Source organism: Armigeres subalbatus, chromosome 3, assembly GCF_024139115.2.
Source record: "Armigeres subalbatus isolate Guangzhou_Male chromosome 3, GZ_Asu_2, whole genome shotgun sequence".
Lineage (NCBI taxonomy): Eukaryota > Metazoa > Arthropoda > Insecta > Diptera > Culicidae > Armigeres > Armigeres subalbatus.
In genome coordinates, this window is record NC_085141.1 from 347,928,299 (window position 1) to 347,944,698 (window position 16,400).

General features: G+C 42.8%; 1 protein-coding gene across 2 annotated transcripts in view; it reads left to right on the forward strand.

Moving 5' to 3' along the window:
• Positions 1 to 299: 299 nt before the first annotated feature.
• Positions 300 to 16,400, forward strand: part of LOC134222878 (dual specificity protein kinase shkE-like) — a 98,143-nt gene continuing 82,042 nt past the window's right edge. The window contains exons 1-2 of one of the 2 annotated variants that reach the window (XM_062702021.1): positions 300 to 778; positions 1,204 to 1,901. In XM_062702021.1, the coding sequence (XP_062558005.1) occupies positions 1,555 to 1,901 (347 nt within the window). In that variant the 5' untranslated portion in view covers positions 300 to 778; positions 1,204 to 1,554. Of the gene's footprint in view, positions 1,902 to 16,400 lie in introns of both variants that reach the window. The other variant, XM_062702020.1, reaches the window with a different exon arrangement.

Consider the following 16,400-nt stretch of genomic DNA (forward strand, 5'->3'; position numbering starts at 1 on the left):
TTCGCTCTAGCAGTGTTTATGGTCTTACTCCACGCAAAATCTTCGCTTTTGGTATTAGTTCCGTCGTTGCAGCACTCAAACACCACACCAACAACGTGGTACGTACCGCGTTTGCATACGGTCGATGGACACGATCCTACGCGCGCTTGTTGACGAGAGAAGCAGCGAGCAACGGCGATGCAGAGAGCGAGGAAAACCAGTCTCGCTGCCAGCCAGTGCGAATATACACAAACCCAGCCAGATAAAGCCAGACGGAACGGTATGGGTTGTTCTGAGCCTTCTACTGCTGGTGTTGCTGCTGCTGGTAGCTTGCCGCCGCCTCTATCTTGTTGCAATCAGTAGTCGTACGGAAACTCTCCGGCAAACGAGTTCGGCACAGCATCGTCATACGGCGTCTCGGTCGTCGTTGTCGCGCGGTTCGTTGTCTCTGAGTCACCACAAGTGTCACGGTTAAGGCAGTGCAGTGCGGAGCGGGTTTAGCCGCGTGTGTGGTGGGTTCTTTGCGCGAAGTAGCGACAGGCCGTGGAACTGTGTTCTTTGCACGGGGTCTCCTTTGTGGCGGGTTCGGGTGTGTTCCGTGGGTTGGATAGGAGATTTGCGTTTCACCGGGAGTATCAATTGGTCAGTTTTTGGGCTCTGGGCTGAGCCAGGCTACTTGACGGGCCGCTCCGCGGAGGTCCTCGTAGTGAATTTTCCTCGGCAAAGTGCAGTTGTGGCGAGGTGATCTAGTGGTCAAGCGAAAGAGTGGGTCCTGCGAAGCAATCGCAGCAAGCGGAAGGTGAAATTTTTGAATTTGAATGTCATGGTGATGAAATTGCGAATTGATGCGAAAAAGATCATCGCCTACTGATTTTCGGTCAAGTGAGCAGAAGTAGAAGAAGAGAAGAGGGAATTTGCACACTCTCGCTTTCCAGTGCTTTTGAGATTGCACTTTCTGGACGGTCAAGAGTCTGTGAATAGAAGAACTAAAAACACAAGGAAGAGTTGACGGCTCCATATCAGCAGGAGTGCAGTGCATGTTGCCTGATGCTGAAGCGTACGGAGAAGTACAAGGAGCAACATCCGTGAATGTGTATGCGTGCGTATTTTGTTTGTGCGGCTATCTCCACTCGCTCATTTTGCTGCAAATAAGGAGTAGGGGAATGAAAACAAAGTAGAATCCGTGCAGCGATTCTATCGTCGTCTCCGTTGTCCTTGTTATAGGACTATCGCTGGATGCAAAGGGAAACGATGTGAATGAATTTATCAGCGCGAATCGGGAGTGTAGAAACCAAACAAAAAGAGGGAAAATGTGAATGATAAACGATTGTTATCAGCAGTGAGTGAAATTTCAAGGCGAAGAATATCGATCTGCAACCGGGTGTCTATCCGTATCTCGTGTATGTGAGAGTTGGTGCTGGTGCATGAGTTATTGAATCGTCTCGCGGGTGATAAGAGCAGGCCTGCTACATTGCTCCTTTTGCTCCTCGGTCGAGGAGGAAGAGAAAGCGCATTTGTGTTCAGTGCGTGAAAAAGTGTGATATTGTCCCTGCAAAAAATAATTTCAAATTCAAAATGTGCGACAATGAGAGTGCGGTTAGCTCCACTGCCGGAGCCAACGGCAACAATAACAACAACAACAACAATACCAACGGAACTCCCACAACCAATGGATTGCTGGTAGAGGCCATCAATCCGGCGGTTCACATGGCAAGCTCCCTGTCGGCACCGTCGATGCAACAGCAGATTCAGAAGCAGCAGCAGAATGAGTTCTTAACTGCTCAGGATCTGGCCATGGAGAACCACTGGTTGCGGGAGAAATTGAAGGAGGTGACGTCCGATCGTGATCGGCTACTGTGCGAGGTGGCCAACCTGCGGCTGGAGTTGGATATGGCAGAGCTCAAGCGGCTTCCCGAAGACAGGTAGGTCGGAGGTGAAATAATTTAGTTTGCAAATTGTTTTCGCTAAGAGTGGATTCGACAAATCCGAGTTTCACACACGGATATCAAATGCTCACAAAGGGTTCCGTTAAGTGATGTCTAACGATTTTTGACATTGTGACTACTGACTGTGTTAAAGTTAATTAGAGCAAAATGTTCTAGAGTTTCAGGTCTGTATGGTAATAAAAAAGAAATAAAAATCCAAACACGACATTAGGAGTGTTCCCAACCGTTAGACATTTTTGAACATTTCAAGGCTTTGAAGAACACACACTTAGTATACGAGAAAGGCAAAGGCCTGGATTCAGAAGAATCTCTCTTCAAGCAATATCCGCTCCGAGATTTAGACGAATCCTATTCATTAATTCAGAAGAATTTTCTCCGAAAGATTCAACAAATCCCCCGGCGGGTTTCAAACAAATCCATCTACTTGATTCAGAAGAATACATCTCAGGAAATCGGGCGAACGGGATCCGGACAAATACTTCAACGGGATACAATAATTCCCTCTGCAGCATTCAAAAAATCCCTCTAAGGGATTAAGACGAATTCTTCCGAGGGCTTCAGACAAATCGTTATGAGGGTTTAAGACGAATCTCTCTGTAGGATTCAGACGTATTCGCCTGCTTGATAAAGACGAATCTCTCTGTAGGATTCAGACAAATCCATCTGTGAGATTCAGATGAATCCGTTTGCGGGATTTAGTCAAATGCCTCAGCGGGATGCAGATGAAACCTTCCTCGGGATTGAAATGAAACTTTCTCCGGATTTCAGACGAATCTCTCTCCGGGATTGAGTCTAATCTCTCTCTCTCCAACATTTCGACGAGTCATTTTCCGAAATTCAGATAAATCTTTCTCCGGGACTCTTCAGTACTTTTGCAAGAGGTTTGTCTGAATCCCGGAGAGGAAATCGCCTGAATCCAAAAGCAATCCCACTTTGGGATTCAGTCGAATCTCGCTTTGGGATTCAGACGAATCTAGTTTTGGGATTCAGACGAAATCCGTTCCAGTATTCAGACAAATCCCGTTTCAGGATTCAGACGATTCCCGCTCCGGGAATCAGACGAATTCCGCTCCAGGATTCATACGATTCCCGCTCCGGTTTCAGATGAATCCTGCTCAGATTCAGACGAATCGTGCCCCGGGATTCAGACGAATCTCGCTCCAAAATTCAGACGAATCCCGCTCCGGGATTCAGACAAATTCCGCTCCGGAATTAAACGAATCCCACTCTGTTATTCAAACGAATCCCGCTCTGTTATTTTGACGAATCCCGCTCCGGGATTCAGACAAATTCCGCTCCGGAATTAAACGAATCCCACTCTGTTATTCAAACGAATCCCGCTCTGTTATTTTGACGAATCCCGCTCTGAGAATCAGACGAATCTCGCTCCGGGACTCAGACGAATCCTGCTTCGGGATTCAGACGAATCCTGCTCCGGGATTCAGTCGAATCTCGTTCCGAAATTCAGACAAATCCAGCTTGGAGATTTAGACAAATCCCGCTCCAGGACTCAGACGAATCCTGCTTCGGGAGTCAGACGAATTATCGCTTCGGGATTCAAACGAATCCCGCTTCGCTTCAGACGAATCCCGCTCCGATTCAGACGATTCCCGCTCCGGGATTCAGACGAATCCCGCTTCGGGTTTCAGACGAATCCTGCTCCGGGATTCAGACGAATCCCGCTTCGATTCAGACGAATACCGCTTCGATTCAGACGAATCCCGCTTCGGGATTCAGACGAATCATGCCGCGGGATTCATACGAATCCCGCTACGGGATTCAGACGAATCCCGCTTCGGGATTCAGACGAATCCCGTACAGGGATTCAGACAAATCCTGCTCAAGGATTCAGACGATTCCTGCTCCTTGATTCAGACAAATCCCGCTCCGGGAATCAGACGAATCCCGCTCCGGTTAGATGAATCCTGCTTCGGGATTCAGACGAATCCCGCTTCGGGATTCAGACGAATCCCGCTTCGGGAGTCAGACGAATCCCCCTTCGATTCAGACGAATCCCGCTTCGATTCAGACGAATCCCGCTTTGGGATTCAGACGAATCCCGCTTCGGGATTCAGACGAATCCCGCTTCGGGATTCAGACGAATCCCGCTTCGGGATTCAGACGAATCCCGCTTCGGGATTCAGACGAATCCCGCTTCGGGATTCAGACGAATCCCGCTTCGGGATTCAGACGAATCCCGCTTCGGGATTCAGACGAATCCCGCTTCGGGATTCAGACGAATCCCGCTTCGGGATTCAGACGAATCCCGCTTCGGGATTCAGACGAATCCCGCTTCGGGATTCAGACGAATCCCGCTTCGGGATTCAGACGAATCCCGCTCCGGGATTCAGACGAATCCTGCTCCGAGATTCAGAGTCATCCCGCTCCGAGATTCAGACTCATCCGCTCCGTGATTCAAACGAATCCCGCTTAGGAATTCAGACGAACCCCGCTGAGGGATTCAGACGAATCCCGCTCAGGGATTCAGACGAATCCCGCTCCGGGATTCAGACGAATCCCGCTCCAGGATTCAGACGAATCCCGCTCCGGGATTCAGACGAATCTCGCTCCGGGATTCAGACGAATCCCGCTCTGGAATTCAGACGAATCCCGCTCCGAAATTCAGACGAATCCCGCTCCGGGATTCAGACGAATCCCGCTTCGGGATTCAGACGAATCCCGCTTCGGGATTCAGACGAATCCCGCTTCGGGATTCAGACGAATCCCGCTTCGGGATTCAGACGAATCCCGCTTCGGGATTCAGACGAATCCCGCTTCGGGATTCAGACGAATCCCGCTTCGAGATTCAGACGAATCCCGCTCCGAGATTCAGACGAATCCCGCTCCGGGATTCAGACGAATCCTGCTCCGGGATTCAGACGAATCCTGCTCCGGGATTCAGACGAATCCCGCTCCGGGATTCAGACGAATCCCGCTCCGGGATTTAGACGAATCCCGATCCGGAATTCAGATGAATCCCGCTTCGGGATTCAGACGCATCCTGCTCTAGGATTCAGACGAATCCCGCTTCGATTCAGACGAATCCCGCTTCGGGATTCAGGCGAATCCCGCTTCGATTCAGACGAATCCCGCTTCGATTCAGACGAATCCCGCTTCCGATTCAGACGAATCCCGCTTCGATTCAGACGAATCCCGCTTCGGGATTCAGACGAATCCCGCTTCGATTCAGACGAATCCCGCTTCGGGATTCAGACGAATCCCGCTTCGATTCAGACGAATCCCGCTTCGGGATTCAGACGAATCCCGCTCCGGGATTCAGACGAATCCCGCTTCGGGATTCAGACGAATCCCGCTTCGGGATTCAGACGAATCTCGCTTCGGGATTCAGACGAATCCCGCTCCGGGATTCAGACGAATCCCGCTCCAAGATTCAGACGAATCCCGCTCCAAGATTCAGACGAATCACGCTCTAAGATTCAGACGATCTCCACTTCGGGACTCAGACGCCTCACGCTTCGTGATTCAGACGAATCCATCTCCGGAATTTAGATGGAATGCAATCCGGATTTCAGGCGAATCCCACTCAAGAATTCAAATGAATACCGCACTGGGATTCTTTGAGGTGCATACGAATCTAGCTTTGGGATTCAGACGAATTCCATTCCGGGATTGAAAAAAAAGAAAGAAAAATCCCAAGACAAATGCTGCTCAGGGATTTAGACGAATCATGCTCCACGCTTCAGATGATTCCCGCTCCGTGATTGAGATGAACCCCGCTCCGAGATTCAGACGAATCCTGCTCCGGGATTCTGATTCGTCTGAATCAGATGATTCAGACGAATCCCTTTCCGTTATTCAAACGAATACCGATCTGAGATTCAGACGAATTCAACTCCGAGATTTAGACGAATCCTGCTAAGGAATTTAGACGAATCCCACTCCGGGATTCAAACTAACATTGATCCGGGATTCCGACGAATCGCACACTGGATTTCAGATGAATCCGGCTTTGGGATTCAGATAATTTCCGCTTTGGATTCAGACGAATTTCGCTCCGGGATTGAAACGAATCACGCTGCGTGATTCAGACGAACCCCACTGCGTTATTCAGACGAATCCCGCTCTGTGATTCAGACGAATCCCGTTCTGGGATTCAAACGAATCCTGCTTAAAAATTGAAACGAATCTTGCTCCGGGATTCAGACAAATCACGCTCCGTGATTCAGACGAATCCCATTACGCAGTTGGAACTGTGGACTTCTATGCATCTATTTTGAAAAAAAGAAATCATGATATTGTGCATGCTAGCCGATTTCTGGTTATGTGAAGCTTTCATTTTAAGGTGAAGGTGGGTTGAGTACCAAAACAAAGCTTTGAAAGTATTGGTACAATAAAAACTGTCATATACTGTAGTAGTATTGGTGTCGTATTTGTAAAATAACAAAGAATATTAGTAGGGTGTGTCAAAAAACGACCCAGCTTCACCACGCTCACTCGATTCCGTCCCATACTCCGAGTGTCTTCAAAAAACCGATTTGAATAAAAACTGGTTTAGCGCAAGCCGGTTCAAGTTTGTATGAAAACTAGTATGGGAAACTAAACCTTTTATTACACTGGCTACAGCGCCTCCCCTCCAAACGCTGGCGAAAAGAGAACCCACATAGCCGAAAGCAACATTCCAGAGACTTCACTGAACGAAAATCGCACCGCAGGAAAGATCCATTGATTACGTAATGCAAATATAGCATTTTATACCCCACTCACCCTTATGTCATACTTTTTGTATGAAGCATCTGCCCCCCGTGCGATAGTGTAGGCTAGACTAGACTAGAAGTACCGTGGGGCATCGAAATCCGTACACTTAAGCACCTTAGTGTATGAAAAAGTCATTAGAAAACAGGAATCGAACCTAAATAAAACGTTTGTCATTGACACAGGAGCATGAAGGCTTCTACTTTTGAAGTGTTTCACATTTACTCATTAAAAACGTCGAAAAACATGATAAAATAAGGAATAAAATCAACTACTCTTGACTCGAAATCCGTCCACCGTGGACGGATTTCGAATCAAAAGATCAAAATCCGTACAGCTATTTTTAAACTAAATATTTAAATTGAAGCAATCTGATTGACTAAACTACCACTGTAAATAGTTCGATACGCACCTTGAGAAGCGATCCCTTTGATTTGTATTCCGCTTATCTCATGTAATGATTTGTAATTAGCAATTAAAACACAGTTACTTTTGGTGCAATTATGCTCTACACGAAAACAAAATGGCGGCCAAAACTCCGCGTTTGGTGGGTGGTGATTTGTTTTTTATTTTTGTTGTTTTAATTTCAAAGCCTTCTTTCCATTTCTATGCCGTCAAAGCTTACTGCCAAGTATCTGAACAGGATAAGATAAATTATTTCTTCATTAATCATCTTCAACCTCCTTTAATTCATTGGTATCTCATGAGGTGGACGGATTTCGGTGCTGTACGGATTTCGGTCCCGCACGGTATCTGCCCCTGGTGCGATAGATATCACAGACAAATTTTGGGTACTTTGTTGAATTGCACGTTTCACTGATGCCTTCTGAGAAGGCTAATTATCATGCGATAGATTCGCTACCTCGATTAAAATCGACTCCCAACAATTGGAACGACCATTTAATATGGATTGTCTATGGAGTTGAAGCTCTTGAATATTTCATCCAGTCATATGGTGTCCCCCCTCGCTAGCGCCCAATGACGGAGTGCCAGAATCAGAATAATGTTTAATTCAACCTCGGCATATCAACTCTCATACAAACCTGAAACGACTTGATGTCCGTCTAGCTGGCAGGTCACTTATCATAACATTGAAAATAAATGCCTCTGGGTTGATGTACTAAATGCGTACCTATGCGTACCTCCGGGGATTTTCAACGTACCTCAATATTTCCTAGAAAATCGGTGGCCTGCTAATAGACGGTCGATTTTTCGAAAATCTTCGTAAAACTTCTCAATTTTATCGCTAATGTAATGCACCAAGTACGTACCTTCTGGAATTATATTTGTTTTTCAACGTACCTCAAAGTTTCCCATACTTTCTTATACTAAACTTTTCAAAACATTTTATATGTTAGATAACTCTACGGAATCGGATTCCTTGGAAAATTCTAGGCCGGAAACATATACAAAACCTTATACTTAAGTTGAATAATGGCAGTTTTATACTAAAAAGCGTGATTTCGGGTCAAAAATCATATAATTACATTAGAAAACTCCTAAATACACACCAAAACATAAATCAGAGCTTACGCCTGAAAGTAGGCAATATAAAAAACGCGTGGATATTGTATGAAATGCAATTGCAATAGTTTTTAATTCAAAACGAAATTTAAAACCGATAAGATATACATATATAGTTCAAAAATGCATATCAATTAGGTACATTGCACAAATCGACCCCAAATGTCCTTCTGATCCTTCAAGGACATTCTCAGGTATTCCAAGTTTGTCGCAATTGCATAGCATGCCAACGTACCTCGATAAAAATAATTTTAATCAAATTATTTAATAAAAAGTCAATTATTCCAGATTAAATCCAATTAATTCGAATTTCTTTAAGTACATTGCACAAATATTTCTATCGAGGTATGTTAGAATGCCATGCAATTGCGACAAACTTGGGATACCTGAGAATGTCTTTGAAGGATCAGAAGGACATTTGGAATCGATTTCTGCAATGTACCTAAAGAAATTCGAATTAATTGGATTTAATCTGGAATAATTGACTTTTTATTAAATAATTTGATTAAAATTATTTTTATCGAGGTACGTTGGCATGCTATGCAATTGCGACAAACTTGGGATACCTGAGGATGTCCTTGATGGATCAGAAGGACATTTGGGCTCGATTTGTGCAATGTTCCTAAAGAAATTCGAATTAATTGGATTTAATCTGGAATAATTGACTTTTTATTAAATAATTTGATTAAAATTATTTTTATCGAGGTACGTTGGCATGCTATGCAATTGCGACAAACTTGGAATACCTGAGAATGTCCTTGAAGGATCAGAAGGACATTTGGGATCGGTTCGTGCAATGAATCTAATTGATATCCATTTTTGAACTATATATGTATATCTTATCGGTTTTTAATATCGTTTTAAATTAAAAATTGTTGCAAATGTATTTTATACAATATCCACGCGTTTTGTTTATTGCCTACTTTCAGGCATATAAGCTCTTATTTATGTTTTGGTGTGTATTAAGGAGTTTTCTAATGTAATTATATGATTTTTGGCCCGAAATCACGCTTTTTAGTATAAAACTGCCATTATTCAACTTAAGTATAAGGTTTTATATATGTTTCCGGCCTAGAATTTTCCAAGGAATCCGATTCCGTAGAGTTATCTAACATATAAAGTGTTTTGAAAAGTTTAGTATAAGAAAGTATGGGAAATTTTGAGGTACGTTGAAAAACAAATATAATTCCGGAAGGTACGTACTTGGTACATTACATTAGCAATAAAATTGAGAAGTTTTACGAAGATTTTAGAAAAATCGACCGTCTATTCAGCAGGCCACCGATTTTCTAGGAAATATTGTGGTACGTTTATAATCCCCGGAGGTACGCATAGGTACGCATTTGGTACATCAACTTAGAGGTATTTATTTTCAATTTTATGATAAGTGGCCTGCCAGCTAGACGGACATAAAAAATAGCAGTTTATATTAAGTTTTCGGTGTAAACAAGTGACAGATTTCGAAAAGTGATGTTTAATTTGCATTCCATCAACATTTCGGGCAGCTCATGTGCAGAGAAGTGAGTAAAAACTTGATTTTTTGCGTGCCCTTTGAGAAGAAGTGAAGTGCAGTGATAAACCCACCAAATCACGAACCGCTTTTAAATGAATCAGATACAGTGGTTGGTTTCCTACCTGCCGCTGCCGTACCCAGGCGCTAACGTATATGTAAAAATAGCCGGCAAGAGTTAACCACCTGAAGTTTGTATGGCGAAAGACATCTAACGCGGGTTTTCTCAACAGTAGAGACTTTTAACGAAAAACTATTTGGTACCAGTTATGTAGGAAGGTATCCGCTACTACGCCTACCAAATATTTTTTCGATTAAGGTGCTTATTTTCGATATATTAAACATTAGATGCCTTTCGTCATACTGATTTTCAAAAGTTAACTCCTAGTGTGCCGCTGTAAGCACGCTCAAAGCAATCGATTTATTGACACGAAACTGCTGATTTACGATTAAATTCGAGCCGAAATTCATAGGACTCTTTGATGAAACATGTTCATTATCACGGGAAGTGAATAAATATGCTGTGAACAGGTTAGTAATTTCAATATTAGACTTTTATTCGATGCTGTTCGATGCATCCGAATGTTGGTGGGAGAGGAGTGCGGGAGGTGTGGGGTTGACCCGTGAAAGGTCCGGTGCCATATTGACTGCCATCGTGGTACTCTTTCAACTATGTCCTTAATTTAGTCCGATGTACCGTCATGACTCATATTCCGAACATTGGCGTTTTAGCGCCCCAAAACTAAAACATTCATCAGTTTCCGCACTGAGGATCAAGATTACAAACAAATTCAAGATAGATCCTATGGAGAAAATTACACGAATAATTCCATTTCATCGCGGAATATGAGTCATGTTCGGAATTTGAGTCAAAACGGCAGTATGCATCTCTAACTGCACCAGTTTTGTGAAAAAATATTAAAATACGGTTAACTCGGATGAGCTGTATACATTGTTAGTATTTCGGGAAATTTTCAGTTTAAATATTCTTTAGTGAATCAGTGGAAGTCTTAAGAGCACTCTCGTTGTCTAGAGTAAAGGTAAATAGTGAGCAAGAAATTAAGAACAATCTCTGTATAACATTCACCATATGAGAATGCCGATAGTTAATTTTTGACGATGAAATTTTTCCTTCGGATTTATTCTTTCATTTAGCCACAACATTGTGTTAATAAGTAGCCGGGATATCCAAAAGCGAGTCAATAACGAACTAACTATTTATGCACAGCACACACATGACGCTCTACCGTGCCATCACGATGTCATTCGGCCAGCATAATTACGTGTCAAATTTCTCAACCTCGTAAACCTTCCATAGGCCAGACTTCTTTACACTAACCATCTGGACGATGATGCACCATGTCAACCCGCTACCGCATGTCTGCCCGCTTTGCATTGTGCTGACGTTAATTCGCCCTCGACAGAAACCGATTGTGTTAACCACCGGCAGTTGTCGTTCCCAAACTACGACATTCTTCCGCACTGTTTCCTAGCTCTGTGACCTGCTTAAGCGATAAGCTTGGAGGAGGACGAGGTGGATCTCTCGCTTTGTGCAGAGTTTCATCCTACTGCTTGTTAACGATTCTTCGCTTGTTTACTTCTAACAACGGTCCTCCACCGCTTCTGTTCGTTTTTGATTTCAAGTTGGGATTTCCATGTTTTGATTTTTTTTTTGCGTAATCAGCTAGGTTTTCATCGCATTTTAGTAGTTCTTGCCTGTGTCTGACGCCTTTTCTCGTTTCTTATGGTTCTCTCTCCGGCTGTTGTTGGTTGTTCTGCTACTGATGAGACCGAGTTGTACATGTGCTTTAGTAATTAAATCCATTTTCAACTTTCAACCTGAGACGAGGAACAGCGACAATCTTGTTCGTCGAGGAGGTCACCCAGATTCACGATGGAAGCTAAAAATAACCCATCAGGTCGTATGACATGGAGGGGGCTTTCGATATTTTCGGATTGTGTATCTCCGGCTTCGAATGGGATAAGCCATACTGGCGGTCGGCGTTGTTGTCATCGTCGGTAGCTGCTTGCCTTTCTCCATAAATGGGTGACAACTCGACTCGGCAGAGGCACACGGCACAGCAACACGGAACGCTGGATGACAACTAGCAGCACTATAATTGCTCTGCGGCATCGTAAATAGAGGGAAGAACCAATCCGATGACCTAGTTTTGCTTTTTGTAACTAAAGTGGGAAATCGTAAAACTGGGACGCGCACATGATTCAATGCTATTTGGCTTGCTGTAGGCTTGCGAGTTGCGACGACTTTCAACCCAACCCAGCAAAAGGAAGCAGGCAAGTGCCGTCGAGTGCATCGCGATTATGCTCATCTCTGTGTTGGATGGTGTTTAAGTAAGAGTTTTTTTTTTTCGAACAGTCCGATAGAAGACGAAATAATTAAAATGGAACATAAATGAACTGACAATAAACTGTTCGGAGTTGAACATGTATAAGTACTTCTACGTATTGGTATTGAAAAATGCATACAAGATTCATAAACAAATGTGGTTTGATTGAAAATCGGGAAACCATCTTCTGATATTGCAAACATTTTCAGTGTATAAACTCCCTAAGGATTGCACCATTGAAGAAATGGATACTGTGAATATTCTTCAAGCATTCCAACAAATCAACTTTTGCAACTTTTTGCAACTTTGGCCGCTTAGCAACGGAAGGCCGCAATTCCAACTCCAAAATTATAACTTAACCATCTCGTGGTAGAAAAAGATAGATGGGATCCATTAGTTTGCATATCAATTGCAATGGTGAGGTCATTATACTACGACACTTACGAACTGAACTTGAGTCATCAAACATGAGTTGCAAAAACTTCCCTCTGGAACCCCAAGAAACAGAGCATGAAATTCCAGATAAACAACAGCCCGCATCTCAATCGTCAACGATTGAACCGGGGCCCTGCTGCTATGTAGCTGCATTGAAGGTGAGACCTTCCCGTGAAAGTTCGAACGAGAACAAACGGAAGACGCCGGTTGACGACGACGACAACGACAGTAAGACGACGCGAAAAGCATTTTCGCAATGACATTAACGGTAATAAACGCCACCGTGCGATGAACTGGCGGTTGTTGGTCGTTGTCGTTTGTAGCCAGCAGAACATCGAAGCTCCTATCTTCCATTCAAATTGTAGGTATACTGCAACACATCGGTGTCTCTGTGCCTCGGTCTGGGTGAGAGGTTATCACCCATGTTCTGGGCGGAAATCATCCGGCATCGTGTCGGGTGGGCGGTGCATGGGGAAGAATCACAAGAAATAGAAGAAAAGTCAAAGTGGCTGACTCCGGACGATTACGAGCTTGAAGAAAGATCGTCGAAAATGTGATTGCCCCGGGAGGTACCATGGAGCGGAGGGAAGCTAAAAAGTTGTTTAGCTGGGCGGAGAAAATTGCAATTCAAATTCAATCAATTAGATGCCCGTTGCGAAACGACGAGTCGGTGCTTGAAGAAATCGATACGATAGCTACTTATGCTGGGAGGTGTGATGAAATTGTGTAATAACAAATTGCATTCAGTGTTCGTTTATTTTTATTTAAGTTTGGATCAGTTATAGTTAAAGTTGTCTAAGTCAATATTTCAACACGATGAACCTTTTAGCAGTCAGTCCAAGTTACGCTTCGTGGCTATCTCGAGGGTTTTGAAGCTATCATGTAATGATTTAGAACCATCGTCATCATACCGGATAACGCGTTATGCATATCTCTCTGCGCTCAAAATATTGAAAGATATTTTCTGGTCGTATATGTTTCCAGAAAGCCGTTGGCAGTGCTAGTTCTAATGTCTAGAATCTCAAGATTGTGCTTGAATTGATTTTCTAGCCCCAAAAATTGGTTTGTCAGAGTGTAGTTCTTAATTCACGAGGGTTTTCGCAATTTAATGAATTTTCCACTCTAACATTCTTCAGAAATTTTTCAATTAATAAATTATGAAATCATGAATTATATTCTTGGTGTATTTCCATAACATGAAAACACGATGGATTCACGAAATCGTTTTCACATTTCGAGGAGCAAATTTGTATTTCACAAACCCATCTCTTCTTCACGATCTATTAGTTTGTAGATTATCGAATTAAGTGGAATTAAGTATTAGAATTAAGTCTAATGAACAGGCTGAAGTAGCTCGAACTTTTTCCCATCCTGCTCGATCTTTTTTGTCAACAAATGGAATTACTTCGAGACGAACGAGAGAAGGCCTTGACTAAGATGGATGATTTTTTTTATCTCGGCTGTCAATTTTTTCTTCAGTAATTGGCCCATTTTTGGATTTTCTGAGTCTATTTGATGATCCTGAGAACTGAGTGATTTCAAAAAGTGATGTTTATTTGGCATTCCATCAACATTTCGGGCTGCTCATGTGCGGAGAAGTGTGTGAAAACTTGATTTTTTAATGTCCTTTGAGGAGAAGTGAAGTGCAGTTATAAGCCCACCAAATCGCGAATGGCTATTAAATTGGCACGAAACTGCTGATATATGATATAATTCGAGAAGAAATGCATAGGACTCTTTGAATAAACATGTTCATTATCACGGGAATTAAATAAATATGCTGTAAGCAGGTTAGTAATTTGAATATCAAACTTTTGTTCGGTGCTGTTTGATACATTCGAATGTTGGTGGGAGAGGAGTGCGGGAGATGTGGTATTGACCCGTGGAAGGTCCGGTGCCATATTGACTGCCATCGTGGTACTCTTCCAACTATGTCCTTAATACTGTATGATAAATCACTATGAGTGTGATCACCTTTACATTCAAGGGCATTTTTCCCATTCAGTTATAGAATGTTGAATGAAATATATTACTTTAGCGGGAGGGATAGCCCCAGGATTCAAGAATACCATTGTCAAGAAATTTAAGCCGTTTGTGAAACATTGCAACACAGTTGCGTAGTAAGTGCTCAGAGCTTTCACTCTCAAACTTGCAAAAGCGACATACGTCGGCTTGAAGCTTTCCAATGGTTTTTATGTGATATTTACAAGGACAGTGACCTGTTATCAAACCAGTGTAAAATCTTAAATCATGTTTACTTAGGCTAAGTAGTCGTAATGCACTGGAAACATTTGGACTAATAAATCGTTTTGATTGCCGGGAAGCTAAAGTATTTTTCCAGTTATTCTGTATCTGTACTTTTTCCCAGTTTCTAATCTACATTTTGAAAGCACAAAGTGATGGACTTGTGGAGTTTATCCTGACTGTTGGCAAGCGGGAGCCACTTGGAACGTCTTATCGCACTGTTTGTTCACTGAATATGACGGACGACACATTCCCCGATTGCTGTGATTGCTGATGATGTGACTCTAAGTTGTGGTTCATATTAGGCCTACTTCGATGGTTTCAAAGCAATTGAATATATCTAGACCAACATTTGAAAAGGGCGTAACAGCCAAAATTTATTCCTTCTGATTCTTTGCCTACATATATAGCTATATATGTGGACAAAGAATCAGAAGGAATAAATTTTGGCTGTTACGCCCTTTTCAAATGTTGGTCTAGATATGATTTATGTAGTGAACGGCAAGTACTGTTTCACTGCCACACAGGACTGATGAAAGGTTCGGGTCCAATAAACTGTCTGCTAGATCCACATTTTGCTGGCTGGTCTGCTATTTCGTTTCCCTCTATTCCGCAATGGCCAGGAACCCAATATAGATTAACCTTATTGCGATAGGAAATTAGCTACAGTAGCTTGGAGCATTCCCACGCAAGCATTGAATTATAAGTTTTTGACTTAAATGCTTTCAATGCTGCTTGGCTGTCTGAACATATGCATATATTTGCATTTCGATAATTCCGTTTTAAATAAATATCTGCACATTATAGAATGGCGTACATCTCCGCTTGAAAAACCGTTGGCTAAATTCTCGTTGAATCGAAATGTTAATGCCAGGGCCAGGACAGGCATTTGGAAACACTTTAATATGGATGGTTCGTAACACACTTTTTTTTGGATACGTTTGGAGGTCTTTCGTCTTACCGATCTCATATGATTTCACTAACTACGCATCGCAATGTTAGCTGTAGCCATCACTATATTTTGGCTCGTTCTAAAGAATACAATCGTTTTATTAGAAGTGCCATTGTTATATTACTGTCGACTCACATCGGTCAGATCACACAATTGACAGACCACCGATTGTGTTTTGTACTTTGCCGAAATTTCTATCCTGATCAGCTATGTTTTGTTTTGAATAATGGTCTTCAAAAAAAAAAAATTATTTTCAATAATGCGAATTTCCAATCACTAAAGCCCCCTACGCAATAACACTTGGCTTGATAGCGACAAACCCAAAATTAGAATCTTGAGAGCAAATTTCACTTGGGTGACACTGTCGCCATCCTTGCGAATATATTTTTGCAGGGGCTGCTTCTATCGTTGCACTTGTGATTCTGCTGCCAAAGGCCACTTACTGCTGTCGCTTAGTGATTATGATTTCGACCGCTTTATGCAATACAGGAACAACTCAAAATCCGCAAGTTTTCAGAAAAAAACGTTCAAATTTTGTGACCCAAACAATTAAACTTTTATATGAGTTCAGTGCGTGTTGGCTCTTGTTTCGGACGGCAGAACGATTTGCCGAAATTCTGTGTTTCCCTTAGGACGGTTCGTAAGTAAATTGATGAATATATTTTATTATTTCTACAGCATATACTGTCATTGACAAACGCTCTATATTGTCGAATAGAGCTCCCTATTATTCACCTTTCCCACTAACA